This window comes from Cygnus atratus, chromosome 15 (assembly GCF_013377495.2).
Source record: "Cygnus atratus isolate AKBS03 ecotype Queensland, Australia chromosome 15, CAtr_DNAZoo_HiC_assembly, whole genome shotgun sequence".
NCBI lineage: Eukaryota > Metazoa > Chordata > Aves > Anseriformes > Anatidae > Cygnus > Cygnus atratus.
In genome coordinates this window covers 13,695,282-13,712,246 of record NC_066376.1, presented here as the reverse complement: position 1 = coordinate 13,712,246, position 16,965 = coordinate 13,695,282, and the positions used below count along the sequence as shown (strand labels likewise).

Sequence of the window (16,965 nt, the reverse complement as noted above, 5' to 3'; positions counted from 1 at the left end):
CGCCCGCCCCCCTCTTAAAGGCGCAGCGCCCCCCCCCCCCCCCCCGGCCGAGAGGGAGCGAGGCGGAGGCGGGCGCGGTGCTCTCAACCCTACGGCTTTATTCGGCGGGCGCGTCCCGCACCGCTACAGACGCGACGCGGCCCGAACGGCTACAAAGTCATACAAAACGACGACAACGACCAACAAACCAAACCAAACCAAACAACCAGCAACTTTATAGGCCCGACTGTACAAGAGGCGGCGAGTCCTGCGCCCCTCCGGGCAGCAGCGCGGCCCCCAGCCTCCCCCCGGCTCCCGGGGTCGGCGCCCACTCGCTAACCGGAGACCTGCAGGAGCAGAAGCACTCGCACCATTTCGCTGGGGGGTCGGACGGGAAGCTTTTACCCAAAACCTTAAGGAAAGGGGGCAGGAATCCCCCAGGGCAGCCGCTGCAAACCTGCGCTTAGGCTTTCCAGCTTCGTTCCCAAAGCACCCAGCTCACCAGGCCGGACCAGCTTCTGCAGCGTTCGACCGCCATTGGCATTACGGGAGAGTTAACGTGCAGAAACTATCACCGCTTCAGCACTGGAACAAAGCAACAGCTCATTACTGACGTCTCGGGCAGATTTGGTCATCTGCACTCCAGCTGCTCTGAGAACCCTAGTGATGGAGCTAAACGCCCCCGCCCTACTCTACAGGGTTTCCAAAATAGCTCAAGATTTACATGCTCGTCTGTACAGCGTGCTAAGCGTTTGGAAATCAAGCAGCAGCCTGCTAACTGGAGAAAGAGAAGCTATAACATCTTTCCACCCATCTATCTGGAAGAGATGTTGTTTTTGTAGCCTTTAAAAAAATCAAAGCCTTTTTTTTTTTTTTTTAAATAATTTCAATCAATGCCAGGAAACTAGAAGCCCCACAGCAGAGGCTATCCAATGGCCAGGAACTGTAAATTTCTCCTCTTAGACCACCTTCACTGCCAGGATTCTCTCTCTCTCTCTCTCTCCCCCTCTACCCCCTCCTCACCCAGACCCATTATAAAAAAAGGTACAATATTTAGTTACATGGGATTTAAGTTAAAAAATAAAAAGCTGTCCAGTCTTTTTGCTTTATCGTGAAGAGTTTGAGCTGGAGCGGCTGCGATGGCGCCTTCGTCCAGGAGATCTGGATCTTGATCGCCGGCGAACGGGGGATCTGCGCCTAGGAGATCGGGACCTGGCAGAGAAGGACGAAGAAAGCTTTTATTAGGAGGTGTGGACAACAGGTTCCAGTCGTTTGTCAGCTCATCTACCACCTTTTCAAATCAATGCTCCCTGTCCCCCTTCAAAAAAAAAAAAAGACAACACTAAATGCCACTCTGAAAGAGCTCCAGTGAAGTACAGCCAACTCCAGAGAGCAAAAAGGCAATTCAAAGAGGAATATTACAGCAGGAATGTTCTAGCTACTGTCCCTCTGCTTCTGAAGTTGAAAGAAGGCTTAATATCCAAAGAACAGACAAGATTCTTATTTACTTGCAAGCAAAAACTCAAGTTCATTCTACATCAGATGCTCCTCCATGTGAAAGGTCAACTTCAGCTCCTGAAATACAGTGAGACTCAGGGAAGGGGTTTATCTAAGTCACACAGAACCACAGGGTCATTTCTTAGGGGAATTCTAACTCTAAGAAACAGTTGAGCTTCAAGAACTTCAGCACTACAACTATCTATACAGCCACCAGTGTGACACCAAGGCTCCAGCCAGAGAACATTAACAGAGCCTGACAGGACGGTAAGCTGGACCAGGGAAGCAACCAAACCATCCAATCCATTTCCATGACCTCAGTAAAAAGCGTATTTTATGGAGGACCAACGAGCAGTGAATCTTGTGCCACGTTCTCTTTTAAACCTCTATCTATCTGTTCAGCAATCAGCTGGTTCCAATCAGGAATTGCTTTTACTGGTTACAAGAGTTTCAGCAGGTTTCCGAGACGGAGGAGCTGACCCAGATCCTGAGAAAGGGCTGCCTCAATGTTCTCAGGTAAACCTTTCAGAGCCTGCACCATACTACAGGTGTGTACGCACCCGGTCCCACCCTGGGGTCAATGTACTCCAGCCGCCTGATGCGGGAAGGCTGCTTTGTGGTCACGTTCTCATTCACAGAACTAAGGGAGGGAGGTGCAAGGACTTCAAAAGGGCAAGCAGCTGGAGCAGGCTGCCAAAAACCTTCTCCCAGCCACAACTGTGTGTCACCTCGCCTCAAAGCGCTGTGTGCAACGGGCTCCAGGGAGCAGGCTGGAAAGCGTCTGATGTTTCCAGCAGACCGCGTTCAGAAGGCAGACCGCAGCAGGTCAGCGCCGGCACTAAGCAGTTCAGAAGCACAGTCTGGGTTCAACTGATGCCCAAAAGCTGTGAGTTACCATCATTTGGAAGGGCAAGTCAAGTCCAACGGGATGGAGCCGCCCTCAGGCTGAGTATTTCGGTGATACATTCTTGTTACACTGAGAAGGAAATACCAATTGTCACCTCTCTCACCTTCTCCTCATGCGAGGGGGTGACCTACGCCACATGGGTGGTGGTGGCAGCATCCTCCTGGGTGGGCTGAAGCGTCTGGGAGGCGGTCTAGGTCGTGGCGCCAGCACGGCTGTGGCAGTGATCTCCTGACCATCGATCTGGCCTTTTCATGAAATCACAGAAGTAGGATGACGCAAGCATTTTCCAGCACCAACATCTACAGATCCCATTGCTGCAACCCCCAGCTTTGTCACAAGCTTTGTCTGCAGCTCTGTTTCCACCACCCGCTCCAGACTTACGTTGATGAAGTCCACATACATACACACTGGACTTCTAAATCAAATACCCCATCAGATGTTAATCGGGAAGGATTTTTAGCAGAAATTTAAAGAATTTTATTGCTTTTTATTTTGGAAAAAAAAAATCAGTTTTAGTGGTTTTGCAGTTTTTATGGCTCTGTCCTGAAATCACACAAAAGCCAAACTCATTCAAGCTGAAAACAGAATGAGAGTATTTCAGCTCAGTTACCCAAAAGCTACGCCATCACCTCTCACTCATTTTCAGATCAAGCCCACCTGTTACAGAGATTTATTTTTTTTAAAAAGCACCCAGCCTCCCTTCAACATTTGACACCTACCTCCATCCATGTGTTTCAGGGCTTTCTCAGCATCATCTGGGTTCTCAAACTCAACGTAAGCGTAACCTTTAGAGAGGTGTGGATTTAGCCTGTCAACTGGCATGTCAATCATTTTAATCTTTCCATAAGTGGAAAATATTTCCATGATGTGATCCTGCAGAGAAAGAGCAGAACTTAAGGACCTATACCACCCTTACGGTATGTGTCCCGTATGTCTCCTACCACTCATACCACTGACCAGGTCTGGCTGGTACAGAGCAGTAAATTCAAGATGTACACAGCACTAAATTAGCTTTAAATGGGTGCCATCAGCAGGGTCAGACATATTTCACTCGTCAGGTGTGGAAAGGAACCTGGATTACCACTTTCTATACCGTTGTCCATTCAGTTTCACCTCGGATCATTCCAGACCTTAAGGTCTAACAGCATTACTGCTTGAATGTCATCGCAGGCTACAAAAACTCCACCACTAGGGTAAAAACCCTCTTGGGGACCTTATGAAAGTGAGCTTGTGCCCTTAGTGAGAAACTCTTAAGGTACAATTCTCAATACTTTTTAAAAACGCCATTTTTTCAGCACCCTGAACTTTTACCTCTGAAGACCTTCAAACTACATTGCCAGACCATCTCTCTTCAGACCCTTTTCAAGAACCTCCAGACGTTCTTAATGCCTCCCAGGTCATTTCTGCTACTGTCCTGACTTTGACAGTTTTCTTCATAGTCAGGCAAGGTACCAGCTCTGGGATTCCAACAAAGCAGACAAACCTTTTAGCACTACAGAGTCTCAGAAGCCTGTACTATATTTGACTCGGTGAGGTTCTAGTGAAGTTTTTCTCACTCATCCGTTTGGACACACAAAGCAAGACTTTCCAAAAGAGTTATTTTGGCAGCGGTCCAGCAACAACAACAACAAAATTGAAGGCTTTAAGAAAGCCACCAACAAACGCCCACACAAGATACGTAAGCTTGGCATTCCAGGGGAGCGTGCCATTACCTTGGTCACATTTCTAGTGAGCCTTCCAACATGTACTTTTGTAGGTCTGGGTGACGGGCTGCGCCTCTTCCGCTCCTTTTCATCTCTCTTGGGTGGCTTGGACCTGATTTCACAACAGAAAATGTTTATAGCTTAAGGAAAAAGCGAGACAAAAAGTAGAAGCCAATCCCTATCACGTGATTTTCAAAAGTACCATTTTTCTTGCGAGGGCAGAATTTTTCCAAAGACATTACAGGCTAGGAAGTGTTGAGCTGGTGGTAGTGTTCCACTCAGAAACATCTCAAGACTTACATTTACCTTGTCTGCTTTTACTTTAGAATCTTCTGAAATCTGAGACTCCCCTTTTCTCTCAGTTTTAGCCCTACCACAGCTAGGGAAATAAATTTGAAATTTACCAGACATTTCTTCAAAGTTGTTGGCAATAGTTACAGATTTTTGTAGTTGTTAAAACAAAAAACATCATTTAATACAACAATTAGAGAGGAAGAAAGCATACCAAAAAATTAATGGATCTAGTGATCTGTGTTTCTCTATCTTCTGTTCACTATGTAGGGCTGGAAATACCACACCTGAACTATTTAAATAGCTGCATATTGCATTTTGCTTGCAGGTTTTTAAAATTACTACCCAGGTTTATTTTTTTTTAAATTAAAACCCCTCAGTAGGCAAAACATTTGTATTTAGGCTTCTTCCAAATCCTACTGCCATAAATTTAGGGACACACTAAAAAAGCAAACTGGATTATAACACTTTAATAGATTTTATCAGCCTTCCACACCTTATTTACAGAATTATCCAAAGGAAAAAAAAACTGTATGGGTATTAAGATAGTTTGATTGCTACCCTTACAAAAATGCTTCCTTTGGTCCCCACCCATTTTATTTTTACACATAAGAGAACATACACACACAGAAGCCTACCCACCGTTATCAGCCCTGGCTTTTCTGTTGCTCCTGGCTATAATTTACAGGGAATATATAAAGACCTTTACTGTCATCTGGTGCCCTTATACTCCCATTCTAATGGGGAAACATTGATTAAAACTGCCTCTACCAAATATAGTATGTAGCAATCACCCTTAAAAAGGAGATTTTTAATCTCTCTTTAATCTCCGCAGGGCATATGTTTTGATTGTAAGTGTAAGTTTGATTTTAGTTGGAGCACACCCATTCTAACAAAATCCAGATCTCTAACTTATTAAAAAAAAAAAAAACAAAAACCAGTCCTCAGAAAAAAAAAACTATTCTGATAAAACCCTCGTATTCTACGTGGAACTCAGCCTGCTATCTGGTAACTCCTAAAAGGCAAACAGAACTCACTTGGAACGGGAACGTCTCCTGTTGTCGTGTCTCCGTCGAGACGGGCTGGGGGATCCAGAAGAGCTGCTGGAACTGGAACTGCGTGAGGTGCTGGAGCTCCCAGAGCGACTCGAGGCAGAAGAGGAGCTAGAGCCACTGCTAGAACCAGTGCTGGAACTGGACCCTGAGCTGGAAGTTGAGCTGGAACGGGACCTGATAGGGGAAAAAAAACATGAGTGGAGTACCCAGAAAAAGAATAGCTGAAAAACTTCTGAGAATTACAAAGAAAACAACTGCAGGTTGAAACACTGAAAATCGACTCTCCATAGCTCGCTAGTTCAGCCAAACGAAATTCGTGTCTGACAGGACCCAAACCCTTCAAGTCAGACACAATTTTACTGTGACTAACACAAGGCAACGTTTGAATGAGTCCATGACGTGGGGAATGAAATGAACCGGAAGCATGGCTGATGGCTTCTGAAAACGCTGTTCTTTGTTACTACCTGTAACGGTAGCTACCTGGTACTGCTGCTCCCGCTGGAAGCACTACGTCTTTTGCGTGTCTTGTCCCGACCACGATCCTTTTCACCCGATTCCTTAGTGGCTGCTTTGTCCTTTGATCGGTCCTTTGATTTCTCTTCAGACCTATCCTTGCGTTTGGTTGGTGAGGGAGCCCTTAAAGAAGAAATTGCAGAAGGGATTGTTCAATCCAGAAATCCACACCCAAACAAGGAACTGAAAGGCAACCCGAAACACTGAACTTCAAACATAACTCATGATCACCATAACTGCAGAGTTAAAGCATTAGGTAAGTCTGGGGTTTTTAGAAAAAGGAAAATATTTTACATTACAGAGCAGCTGTAACTATAGCAACTATAGCATCCATAAATCGCCACATACAAATTCACACAGAAAGAGGTGCATTTCCAATTCCTCACCCTCCCTGGGAGAGCCCTAGTACCCTACAACATCCCTGGTTTCATTACGCCTAGAAAATTGGGGTGGAATGATTACCTAGGGTCGGATTTTTTATTACTTTGAGTGCTAGCAAACTCTTTTTCACTCCTGATAACTCCATTTCCCCTTCAGAGGCATCCAAAGCAGCACCCAATGGGCCTCACTTATCTCACATCTCACCTCTAACTCCTTGGTTCTGAGAACCGATCCCTAATCGAGTGCAATAAACTCTAGAGAGCAGCCTAGTGACAAGATAAGAGTGTTTAAAAAGAAGAAATTAACAGGTAGGCATAACAGAGCAAAACTGCTTTGCAGCAGCGGCAGCGTACTGGATGACACCTGACTTCTGCAGGGTCCGAGCTGCACACCCCGCTACGCGGCGGTTAACAGCCCACCCCGCGCCTGCTCACACTGTCACCGTGTCTCACATCCACGCCTGTACGTGCGTCTGAAGTTGTCACTTCGATACGCGCAGGAGTACAAAGGATCCTCACTCTCCAACCCCCCCCAGAAAAGAAAAGGCAGGCGGAGGACATCCAGCTCCTCTGCAAGACGTACATGCAGCTCGTGCCTCCCGACAGCCGCCTCGCCTCCAGAGGAGCAAGCTTTGGTTTCCTCCACAGCCAGTTTGTGCCCCAGAGCACACGTTGGTCAAGAAGCGTTGCTGAGAACTTCAGCAACAAAAAACCCACACTCGATTACGGCTGCTTCCAGCCCTAACAAGCTCCTCCCAAAGCCCTTTCAGCCTTAGAAAGGCCAGATTAAGATTGCTTAACATCTGAATTACAAAGCTGCCTCTACATGTATTTTAATAACTGCTAAAAAACGTGCCAGATTTGAGTTGGTGTGACACCAATTACCTACCTACAAATGAAACATTTGGGAAATGAAGAATGGGCCCGAGCCCCCCTGAACTGCCAGAATTACGAGCAGTGACACCACAGTCACAGTGCTGCGTGGTGTTGGAAACACTTCCCCCTCCACGTGTGAAGGCAAAGTTAGCTAACAAGAGAAAAACTCCAGCTTATTGCATGCAACGGTCTCGTTGCTTCTGTGCTTCTGGTGTCCCAACTCTGATAATCGACTGCTTTGTTCTCTAAATTCCAGTTCAGTTTATGATTGGGAAGAGATCGCTTCTGAACAGCTGAACTCGGCTTTCCTGATTTTTCATTTCGGGGTCTTCCCTAACACAACCACCACAAAAAGCGACACAAATAGGTGCTCGCACACCTTGCTCCCCACAGCTTCCACAAGTCAAGGAACACCCAGGCCTTTCTGCACAGAGAACAGGACAGCAGCAGCACAAACGTGACACCAGCAGGCCTTCCCTAACACCTGCAGCAGGAAGACGGCAGCCCAGGGACTGCTCCACGGGTGCTAAAGGTGGTCAAGAAAAGCAAGCCTGTGCCTGCCATTAAGCTGTAGGACATCTTTAACCAGCTCTACGCCTCCCCTGTTCAGAAACAGAAGACCACTGGGACAGACCAGCTGACCCGCTGGGAAGAACAGAACAGACAAGCTCCTGGACACACAAAACCAAAGCACTCGATATTTTCCTTCCTCACTTCCCTTCTGAACAACCAGTCGGGTTTCTATTATTTCTTCCTACACACCAACTACTCTTGCAACTGCGGCCGTGGTGCCACCAGCTCAGCCGTGCAGAGCTACGGGCAGCCGAACTGTTAGCTCCAGCTCTGGCCCTACTGGAGGAACGGCAGGGAGGGAGCAGAGCTGAAGGCCAACACACCCACTGCTGATACCCAGCCTGCTGCCGGAGCCGCAGGAGCTGCTGCTGGTAAACAGCTGCCGCTCTGGCACCGCTCTGCCGCGCCTTCCTCCGGCCCGGCACTTACCAGACAAACCACCAAGTGGTGTTTATACAGCCAGCAAACTTCCTGTGATGCAGCATTTAAGGGGCCTCTAAACTAACCTTTGGTTTTTTCTCTATCGCAACAACATGTGCCTTTCTCAGGGACACTTCAGCTGGAAACCTCAGCCTAAAAGTCAGAGCCTCGGGGCACTTCAACGTGCGTGCAGACAGCCGCTGGACCGCACCTCGGTGCGGAAAGGACAAACCTCAACCTTCGCACGAGGGCGTGTAACGACAGGAGGCATTTCTAGGCAACGTGCGTCTTCCCAACGACCAAAACAAAAGAAACAAACCCGTAACAGGCCGACGTGTCGCAGCCCCGCGGCAGAGCCGTCGGTCAGAGCAGGCTGCCCGGGCCCGGCTCTCCCGCGCCCGCAGCGCTGCCGTACGGGGCCGCCTCGCAGCGAGCCGCGCCCCCACAGCCGGAACTCCGCGGCGAGGGCGGCGACCTCAGCTCCCCCGAGCGCGGAGCCGGGCTGAGGGCACGGCCCCGCCACCTCCGGGGCCCCGCCGGGCCCGGCAGCGCTGCGGGCCCAGCCCCGGCCCCTCCCCGGCCCGGCCTCCCGGCTCCCGCCCGCCCCCCGCGCTAGGCCGCGGCGCCTCAGCGCCCCCCCCGCCCGCCGGCCCCCCGCCATCTCCTCGGCGGCTCCTCCGCGGCGCCCCCCTCGGCCCCCCCGGGCGGCTGCGAGGCCGCTGGGAGCGGCGGCCGGGCCGGATGGAGGCCGATGCCCCCCGCGCCGCCCCCGGCCGCACTCACATCCTCGGCAGCCGCCGCCGCTCCGGGCCGCGTCGCGCGGGATGGACGCAGCGCGGGCGGGAACGGGCCCAGGGGGCGCGCGGCGATGGCGTCACGCGGGGGGAGGGGGCGGGGCCGCGAGACTTAAAGGGAAGGGGGGGGGGGGGGGGCTGCTCGGTCGGTGCTCGGAGGGGGGGGGGGGGAGAAAAAAAAATAATAATAAAATAATAATTAAAAAAACCCTCACGGGTTGAGGTAAGGATGGTTAAAGGGCAAAGGAAGAGGAGAAAAAAAATAAAATAAAAACAAAATAACAAATAAAAATAAAATATTAACAACCGACCGACCGAGCCCAGGCTGTGCGGGAGCCCAGGGAGGGAAGGGATGGCTCCGCACCGACCGGCGGCGCCCAGCCCCGTGCCGGGAAGCGGGCCGGGCGCTGCAGCAGCCGCTCGGGAGGCCGGCCGGCCCCGGGGCGAGCCCCCCCGCTCCTTCCCCACCCCTCGGCGCTCCGTGTGACGCCCCGCGGCACGGAGCGGCCCGGGCTCGGCTTGGGGCTGCCGCCCGGTGATGTCCCAGCCCAAGCCCGCTGAGGGGGGGGGGGGGGGGGCAGGAGCCCCGGTGCCCCCAACGCGCCCGGCCGGCCGGGGGGGGTCCGGGGGGGGGCAGGAGGGGCGGCCCGGCCCGGCCCCGGAGCCCCGAAAGGGTTACGGCCGGGCTCCTCCCTCGGCGGCCGGGGCCCCGCTCCCCGCAGACGAAGCGGGCCGCAGCGTCGGAAGCAGCGGGCCCCCCGCAAGCCGCCCCCGGCTCCAAGAGGCCGCGGCTGCCGCCCCTCGGCCCCCCGTAGGTGCGGGCGTGGGGCCGCGGGGCCTGGGGCTGCCCTGGGCGGGCGGCGGGCGGCGGGGCCCCGCCGTGGGGCTCTGCCCCGTGTCCGCCTGGCTGCGGTCCGGTCCCGGGAGCGGCGCTGCTCCCCGCCGTGGGTTCCTGTGAGGGCTGCGGGAGGTTGTTATCCCGGTGCGCAGCAGCACCCCGCGCTGTCTCGGCTGAGGTCAGGCTGAGCTTCCAGCGGCTGTGCTGTGGGTGAGCCGCGTGCGCTTGGAAGAGGAGGAAGAGGAGGTCTGGGGGGTTCCTCTCAAAGCTAGAGGAGGAGGTGAATTTTATCCGCTTAGCTGAGACTCTTCTCGGTGAGTTAAGCCTTCAGCAGCGGTCTCTGCGCTTCTGGCCTGCCCTCTTTTGAGGTCTGAAGCTGATCCTTGCAGCGTACAGCGGCGGCAAGGCCATGGGCCTTCTGAGGTCCGCGTATTTTAAGTCTTGGTTATTCTTAGGCCTTAGTGTGTGCACTCTGTGCTGCACGGCGAGCTTCGAGTGCAGTGTGTGTGGGGATCCTAACACCATAAATCATCTGCTTTTGGTTGCCAGGACCAGGCAGGAGATGAGCCGCGCTTACTGCTCTCTGTGGCTGCAGTGCTCCCCTCTCCCAAGCCCCCCTTCCCTCAGCCATTCTCCGTAGCAGCAGTTTGTCCTGCTAGCGAGACACCATCTTCCACCTTGGTGTCTGCTGCCCTCGTGGCCGTGTTGCTTCTGACGTGAAGGACTGAACCTTGTTGCTCTGGTTAAGTCCATCTGTAGGTGAATGCATGCATCGCCCAACGCTGTTCCCCCCCAAAAGAACTGCTGCACCGTCCTGGAAACATAGCCCTGGAGAAATGCTGTCCTGTGCTAACGCATTTGCAGGGTTGTGGCACGCTACTACCATCTGTTTGAGACCCTGCTGGGATCTGATCCTTCCCTGATTCTTCCCAGCGTGAATTGTGGAAGCAGCTTCGCTTGCATCTCCCCAGGGTACAAACCTCAGGGTCCAAAAGCAGGCTTGCAGAGAGACCAGGGCAGAAAGAGGCAGCAGCCCCGCTGACAGGCTGATGGCAGCAGGGCCCCGAGGGATTCACTGGGGAGTGCCCCTCTGCTGGGGGTGCACAGCTGGGCCATCACCGGGGCTGGGACAGAAGAAGAGGAGAAGCCTGCGGCTTGCCCCTGGGGCCATGGTCAGGTGGTGGGAGATGTAGGGTCACCCAGACTCACACCCTTCTTCCTTCTCAGGTCTTGTATTCGCTCAGCCATGACGTGATGCCTTCTTTCTCCTTCTCTCGTGAGGTTACGCCATTTGGTACGTAATGCTTTCTGGGACAGAGAGCAGGAGAGCTGAAGAAATAAGCACGGTGAGAAGGGAGGCTCTGGTCCTCTTATTGCTGTGAGTGTTCCTGTGTGCAGTTATGGAACAGCATTACCAGCAGATTTCCTGGTTAAAGGAGCTTTTCTGCTTATGTCTAAGTACTTAAAGACCAGGCACTGCAAATGTTCAGCAGCAGCTGAAGAAAGGGTGGCCAATGTGAAATTTGGACAGATGCCTAAACTGGCAGGCTGAAGCCAAATTCCTTCTGCAGGCCTGACTGTCTAACAACAAACGCAGCTGCTCACACAAGCGAAGATGTCCTGTGAGTGGTGAAGTCCTCGGGTGGGTGGGGGCAAGTGTGAGTCCCAGCTGGGGTGCTGCGGTGCTGCCTGTGCTTTGCATGGAAACTGCCTCTGTGGAGATGCTCGTTTGGGAAATAACCAAGACTGGGTCAGCCCTGGTGAGATTGTTCCAGGGACTTTCTGTATGGAATGAGACATTTCTGTTTTCCTGATATCCACTGAAATGAAAAGACGTAAAAGACATCTGGAACTGGGGTAGGAGTGTTAGTGTAGGAGCACAGCTCGGGTGAGTGCGCTGCCGTGAATCACTGCTGGTCTGCCTTCCCCTGCCCCTGCCAAGCTTCCGCTTGAACTGGCTTCTCCTGTGCAGCTTAGGGACCTTCAGAGGACCCTGGGCTGGCCCTGAGTATCAAAGCAAAGTCCATTGCCAATGCAAAACCACAGCTCTGGTAAACTCCCTGAAGTCTTCCTGGATCTTTCCCTCGCATTTTTCCTCCCCCCTCTTCCCCCTTCCCACCAGTTATTGGAAAGTAACAAACATTTGGCATGCCACGGGGGTGTAAGGGTCTCTTCTCTGTGTTGTGTAAGCTGCCTGCGTGACACAGGATCCAGCTCCTGCAGCAAATCCCTTCTGCAGAGAGGGGATCAGACGATGGGCTCCTCCGTGGAAATGGGAAGAACGTTTAGCGCAGGAAAACTCCACGTTCACAGGGGACCTAAGCAAATGAAGGCTTAGCTAGAGATGGAGCCAGACCCGAGCTTTCAGAGAGACCAAGCCATGTGCGGAGGGCTGAGGATGAGCGAGCGAAGGGGGAAGGACGCAGGGACAGCGCAGTGCAAGCCGCCTCTTCCTGCTGCTCTGCTGTCACAGGGGCTACAGCCTGGGACACGTCTGTTCTCCCATATCCACTCTCCCCCAGCACTTATCTATAAGGTCCCTCTCACGTCCGTAGCAGGGTGTAGGGTGGCCTTTAGATACAAATAGTTTGGGATCAAAGTGCAGTCTGTGTCTCCTGGCTAATGCCTCTCTCTTTTGCCGTGGAAGAAGTAAAATGCAAAGGGGCACAACTGCTGCATCAAAATAAGCGGCTCCTTTTCTCCCTGTCACTTTCTGTGAGTGATCTGCAAGAGTCTCTGCCATGTTGGCAGGCAAAACACAGTGTCTTCTTTTGAGACCAACGTGTACCTGAGGAAGCAAGGTTTGGATCTCACCTGCTTGACAGTGACTGCTTGATGTGGTCCCTGTTACACACCGCTGATCTGGAAAGCATTGTGCTGTCCTATGGGAATTCTTGGGAGCTGTTTGTTTTGGGGAAGTGAAACCCCAAAGCGTGTCCGTGAGGCAGCAGATGCAGCGCTGATTTTTCCAAGAAATGCCTACAGAGGAAGGAAGCTGAAAGGAAATGGAAAAACCGTCCACTGTGACGGTAGGCACACGCTCACAGATGTGATGTGCTTCTGTACTTATAGGTTTATCCCACGTAGGTGTGATCTCGGGGGCTGTACCTGCAGTGCAGTCCCAACTACACCCACCCACATACACGCAGCACGTGGCCACGTCCTCCCCCCCGCTGTCCCCTCGCCAAGCTGTGCGCAGCGGGGCGGGGAAGCACGGGAGGTGCACTCACACACGCGTACCTGGACCTTCTTTACAATGGTGCATAAACGCTTGCTTTCACTTCTTTCAAAGGTATGGGACAGTGGCACCTGCAGACCTGACGGGTCGTTTCTGCGGCACTGACAGTTTCCACGCCACAAGCGGCAACGTCCTGGATCCTGCTCGCCACAACTTCCCCAGCCACCAAGCAGGAGCGAGGCTCCAGTGGGGACCTGCCAGCCTCGTACCGTGACCTGCTGCTGGCCAGCGCTTGCACCCAGCTCCCCGCAGAGCTGAGCTGCTTCTGAGGACCCCAGCTGGGAACTAGGGCACGTCCACAGCACAGCCGCTTGCAGCCACGAGCTGCTGAGGTCCAGGCACAGCGGGCTTGCCACCGCCGGGAGACTGCAGCACTGCACAAGTGAGCAGCTGGGGAGCAGCCTCCGCGTGGCACCGCAGCGGGAGCCAGCACAGCCCGGACAGCTGCGGCTTCACCTGCCGTGAGGGGGCCTGGCTGTCCTGGCCAGCTGCTTGTCCCAGCGCCGCGTGGCCCTCCGAGGGGTTTGCAACAACAGAGACTGACAGCGGGCCCAGAAATGTCTTTTTGAGTGGATTTGGAGTTCCCCTTCTGTTTGTCCCTCTGCCTCGTCCTCCAACAACACAGCTCCTCTCTGTCAGAAGGGACGCGTGCCTTCCTGAACCTGCTCTGGTCCTGCTCTCTTCCCCCCCCCCCTCGCTGATGCGCTGATGATATTGGGTGGAGCTGAGCCCCGTATCATCCTCTGTGCCCTTGTGGGACTGGGGTGTCAGGTTGGACCCTCTGCTCTGAGGGGTCCCACGTGAGCAAGGGACAGGCTTCTGGGGCAGCCCTGGTCACTCCCAGGGGGAAGAGCCATCTCTTTCCTGCTCTTTGGCTGGGACCTGCATCGCTGCTTGTGGCTGGGGATGGCGCAGCGTGGCCCCACGGCCACCAGCCTGGCAGCGGATTGCTAGCAGAGCCCGAGCGCTGGATGCAGTGCCACCTGGCTGTCACCGTGTCCCCACCATCAGCTCCACTTTGTGCCGTGTGGCTGAGAGGTGCCACTGGCTGGCCAGGACGGCGGGGATGTAGGCGCCGGGAGCGATGGGCCGCTTGGACGACCACGCCAAGAGAAGGATCGTGGAGCTGCGCGGGGCTGGGCTGAGTTTCCGCAAAATCAAGAAGGTGCTGGAGCTGGACAACATCCGAGTGACACCGCAGGCCGTGTATCTCTTCCTCAAGAGGAAGAGTGTGGAGCTGGGGCCAGCAGCGGGTGGCTGGGGTGAAGAGCAGCCCTGGCCCCCACTGCAGGGGCACGAGGCTGAGCTACACCAGTCTCCAGGCCCCCAGCCCCCCACATTGCCCAGTGTGGCTCCCGCTGGCGGCCAGGATGGCAAGGAGGGCACCCAGATCGTCAGCATGGCCTCGTTCTGCCAGGGCAGCAGGCAGCCGGGGGGGGCCCTGCCTGTGGGACTGCCTCCTGGGAAGGGTAAGGCTGGGCCCCTGTCCAGGCCTGCCCTGGCGCGGGCTCCCTGTTCTGCCCCAGAAGGTCTGGGGACAGAGTCTCCTTTTGAGGCATTTTTCTTCTGTCCCTTGCAGGTGACAGCGGTTCCACGGGTGCCCTCCTGGCTCTGGGGAGCTGCCAAACACCAGGGACCCCATCTGCCCACACACAGCCGCTGCCTGTCCAAGGGCGGCTCGTCATGCCCCCTGCCAAGAACCCAGCCCTGATGGCGAAGAAGAAGATCGTGGACAGGGCTCTTCTCCTGCAGAACAAGGTAGGGTGCCGGGTGGCGCATCGGGGTGGGAGGGCCCATCTGCTTCATCCAGAGCTGGCACCAAGCTACCCCCAGGAGCAGTCCTGCATGGTACCCTGCCGCGTCCCTGTCCAGCCTGTGCAGGGCGGGAGGCAAGGGGGAAGAAGGGCACCAGACTGCCAGTCACACGCTCGATGCTCAAACCTCCTGAGCGTGCCTGGGAGGCTCCCGCATTGCCCCAGTTGAGAGCAGCTGGGACGCTTTGGGTGGGGAGGGGGCCAAGCAGCTTCGAGCCACAAATGGGAGGACAGTGGAGCACCAGGATGGGGCGAGGTAGCCAGGACAGCTGCCCTGGGGGACAGCTCCAGCCACAGCAGTCTGTAACGCGTACACCCCACCTCACCATGCCCCGAGACCCCCAAGATGTGCACACACAGCTGCACCAGATGCTCACGGGTGTCCCAGCAGGCCCGTGTCTCGCGTGGGCAGGGTCCGTCCTGCCCATCACAGTGCATGCGTGGCTCCCATGGGCAGAGCAGCTTTCCTGGCGGCTGTGGCAAGCTGCAGGGAAAAACGTCAGCGACCAGCCCTAAGTAGGCTGCAGGAGGGCAGCATGGCCTTGGGGCTGTCTGCAGTGCAAGGGTCACCCCTTAAGAGCAGATGCCCACCTCTGGAGGCCTTACTGATGGGTGACGCTATTGCCCAAAGGAGGAGCTCAAGACGCTAGCACCAGGTACCCTGGGTACAAAACACAGCCCTGAGTCAGGCCGAGCCTTTGCATCTTTCCACCATCTCCCTGTTGTGTCCCTCCCAGCTGCATCTTCTACTTGCAGCCCTCCCCTTTCCATATCTGCTCTGGTGCAGCAAATGCTACTGGTCTACTCCAGCCTGCTCAGGTGTTTGTCAAGAGCCCCTGCCAGCTGCTTTAGAGAACACTTGTTAAACACCCTTTCTAGGAGACAGGCTGCCCAGGGGTTCAAAATCCAGCACCTTACCGCTCCCGCAGGCAGCACAGCCCTTTCCTCCAGGGTACAATACAGGAAAGCTGGGAGGGGACACCCCAGATACGCTACTTCCATCCCTGCAGAGCAAACACACCTGGCACGAGCATGGGCAGCCCAGTTGGCAGCAGGAAGAACAACGCATGTGCCCACTGAGCAGAGGCACAGGGATGGGGCAGGGAGGAACAGCAGGTCAGAGAACACTGCAGTCCAAAGGTCCCTTCTGCCTTGCATCTGAAGCACAGAATAAATCCTTCTCTTGCTTATCCCCATTGAAGGAGCAGTTAATGATCTTTCACCTTCACTTCTCTCCTGCCTCCTGCTATTCTAGGTCAAAGATGCCAGCACACAGACCACCCCACTGAACCCCACGAGCCCTGGAAATCAACACCTTGCTTGGGGCGAAGCAGTGCTTCCTCCTGCTCCTGGTTCCCACACCACTGCCGAGAAGCTGGACGCTGTACATGCAGAGATCCAGAAGCTGAGCCAGGCACTGCACGCGGTGCTGGAGAGGCAGTGCCGCCTGGAGCGCCAGCAGGAGCACCAGCAGCGACTCCAGCAGGAGATGCTGATGATGCTGCAGCAGCTGAGCTCCACCGTGAGCCACGGCGCTGTGCCAGCCAACCAGCCCTGCGTCCCCTTCAGCAGCGTGGCTGAGCCCTCGCCCACCGTGCCAAACTTCAGCCAGTTCAAGATGGAGCTCATCTGACCCCCACGTGATGCCAAGGTGCTCTATCAGGGCCGCCCCGTCCGCAGGGCAGGCCAGCACTGCCAGAGGATGAGGTCCTGAAGCCTTCAGAGGCTGTGGCAGCTGCCTGAGGGCCACGTGGGGTGTCCAGTAGAGGAGGTCATTGCTGCTTCCCTATAGCTCTGCCTCAGCCTTGTTGATTGAAAGGGGTTGCTGGGCACAAGAAGAAAGGGAAAGCTTGCGTCTCCCATGCTGCCCCTCCTGGCTGGCCCTGGAGCTGACCAGTCCATCCACGGACTGTAGCAGCTCGCGTGGGCTGCAAGTAGAAGATGCAGCTGGGAGGGACACAGCAGGGTGGTGGTCTCGAGGTGAGGCTTCCTCTCAGGAGGGTCAGTGTTGTGACAATCGTAGGAACGCTCCCCCTGCTGGGGCTTGTTCAGTAAAAGGCTATGGAGAAACATAGTTGAGAAAGCGT

At 54.6% G+C, this 16,965-nt stretch overlaps 2 protein-coding genes across 9 annotated transcripts; one reads left to right on the top strand and one right to left on the bottom strand.

Annotated features, from left to right (window-relative positions):
• Positions 1-75: 75 nt before the first annotated feature.
• RNPS1 (RNA binding protein with serine rich domain 1) lies at positions 76-9,441 on the bottom strand. Its single transcript, XM_035548712.1, has 7 exons — positions 8,978-9,441; positions 5,913-6,068; positions 5,415-5,606; positions 4,096-4,198; positions 3,103-3,256; positions 2,487-2,628; positions 76-1,191 (listed from the first exon to the last, which is right to left on the bottom strand). Coding segments are annotated over exons 1-7 (855 nt in total). The 5' UTR covers positions 8,980-9,441; the 3' UTR covers positions 76-1,085.
• A 258-nt stretch (positions 9,442-9,699) lies between these two features.
• On the top strand, positions 9,700-16,952 carry LOC118249078 (uncharacterized). Of its 8 annotated transcripts, none has more exons than XM_035548711.2 (5): positions 9,700-9,803; positions 11,054-11,120; positions 13,119-14,533; positions 14,644-14,822; positions 16,134-16,952. In XM_035548711.2, exons 3-5 carry the CDS (start codon positions 14,149-14,151, stop codon positions 16,509-16,511), a joined length of 942 nt encoding a protein of 313 aa, XP_035404604.1. In that variant the 5' UTR covers positions 9,700-9,803; positions 11,054-11,120; positions 13,119-14,148; the 3' UTR covers positions 16,512-16,952. The 8 variants fall into 8 exon arrangements, with proteins under 8 accessions (XP_035404604.1, XP_035404598.1, XP_035404600.1 ...); XM_035548705.2 differs by having other exon boundaries at positions 11,054-11,172; XM_035548707.1 differs by having other exon boundaries at positions 9,707-9,799; positions 11,054-11,172.
• Positions 16,953-16,965: the final 13 nt, after the last annotated feature.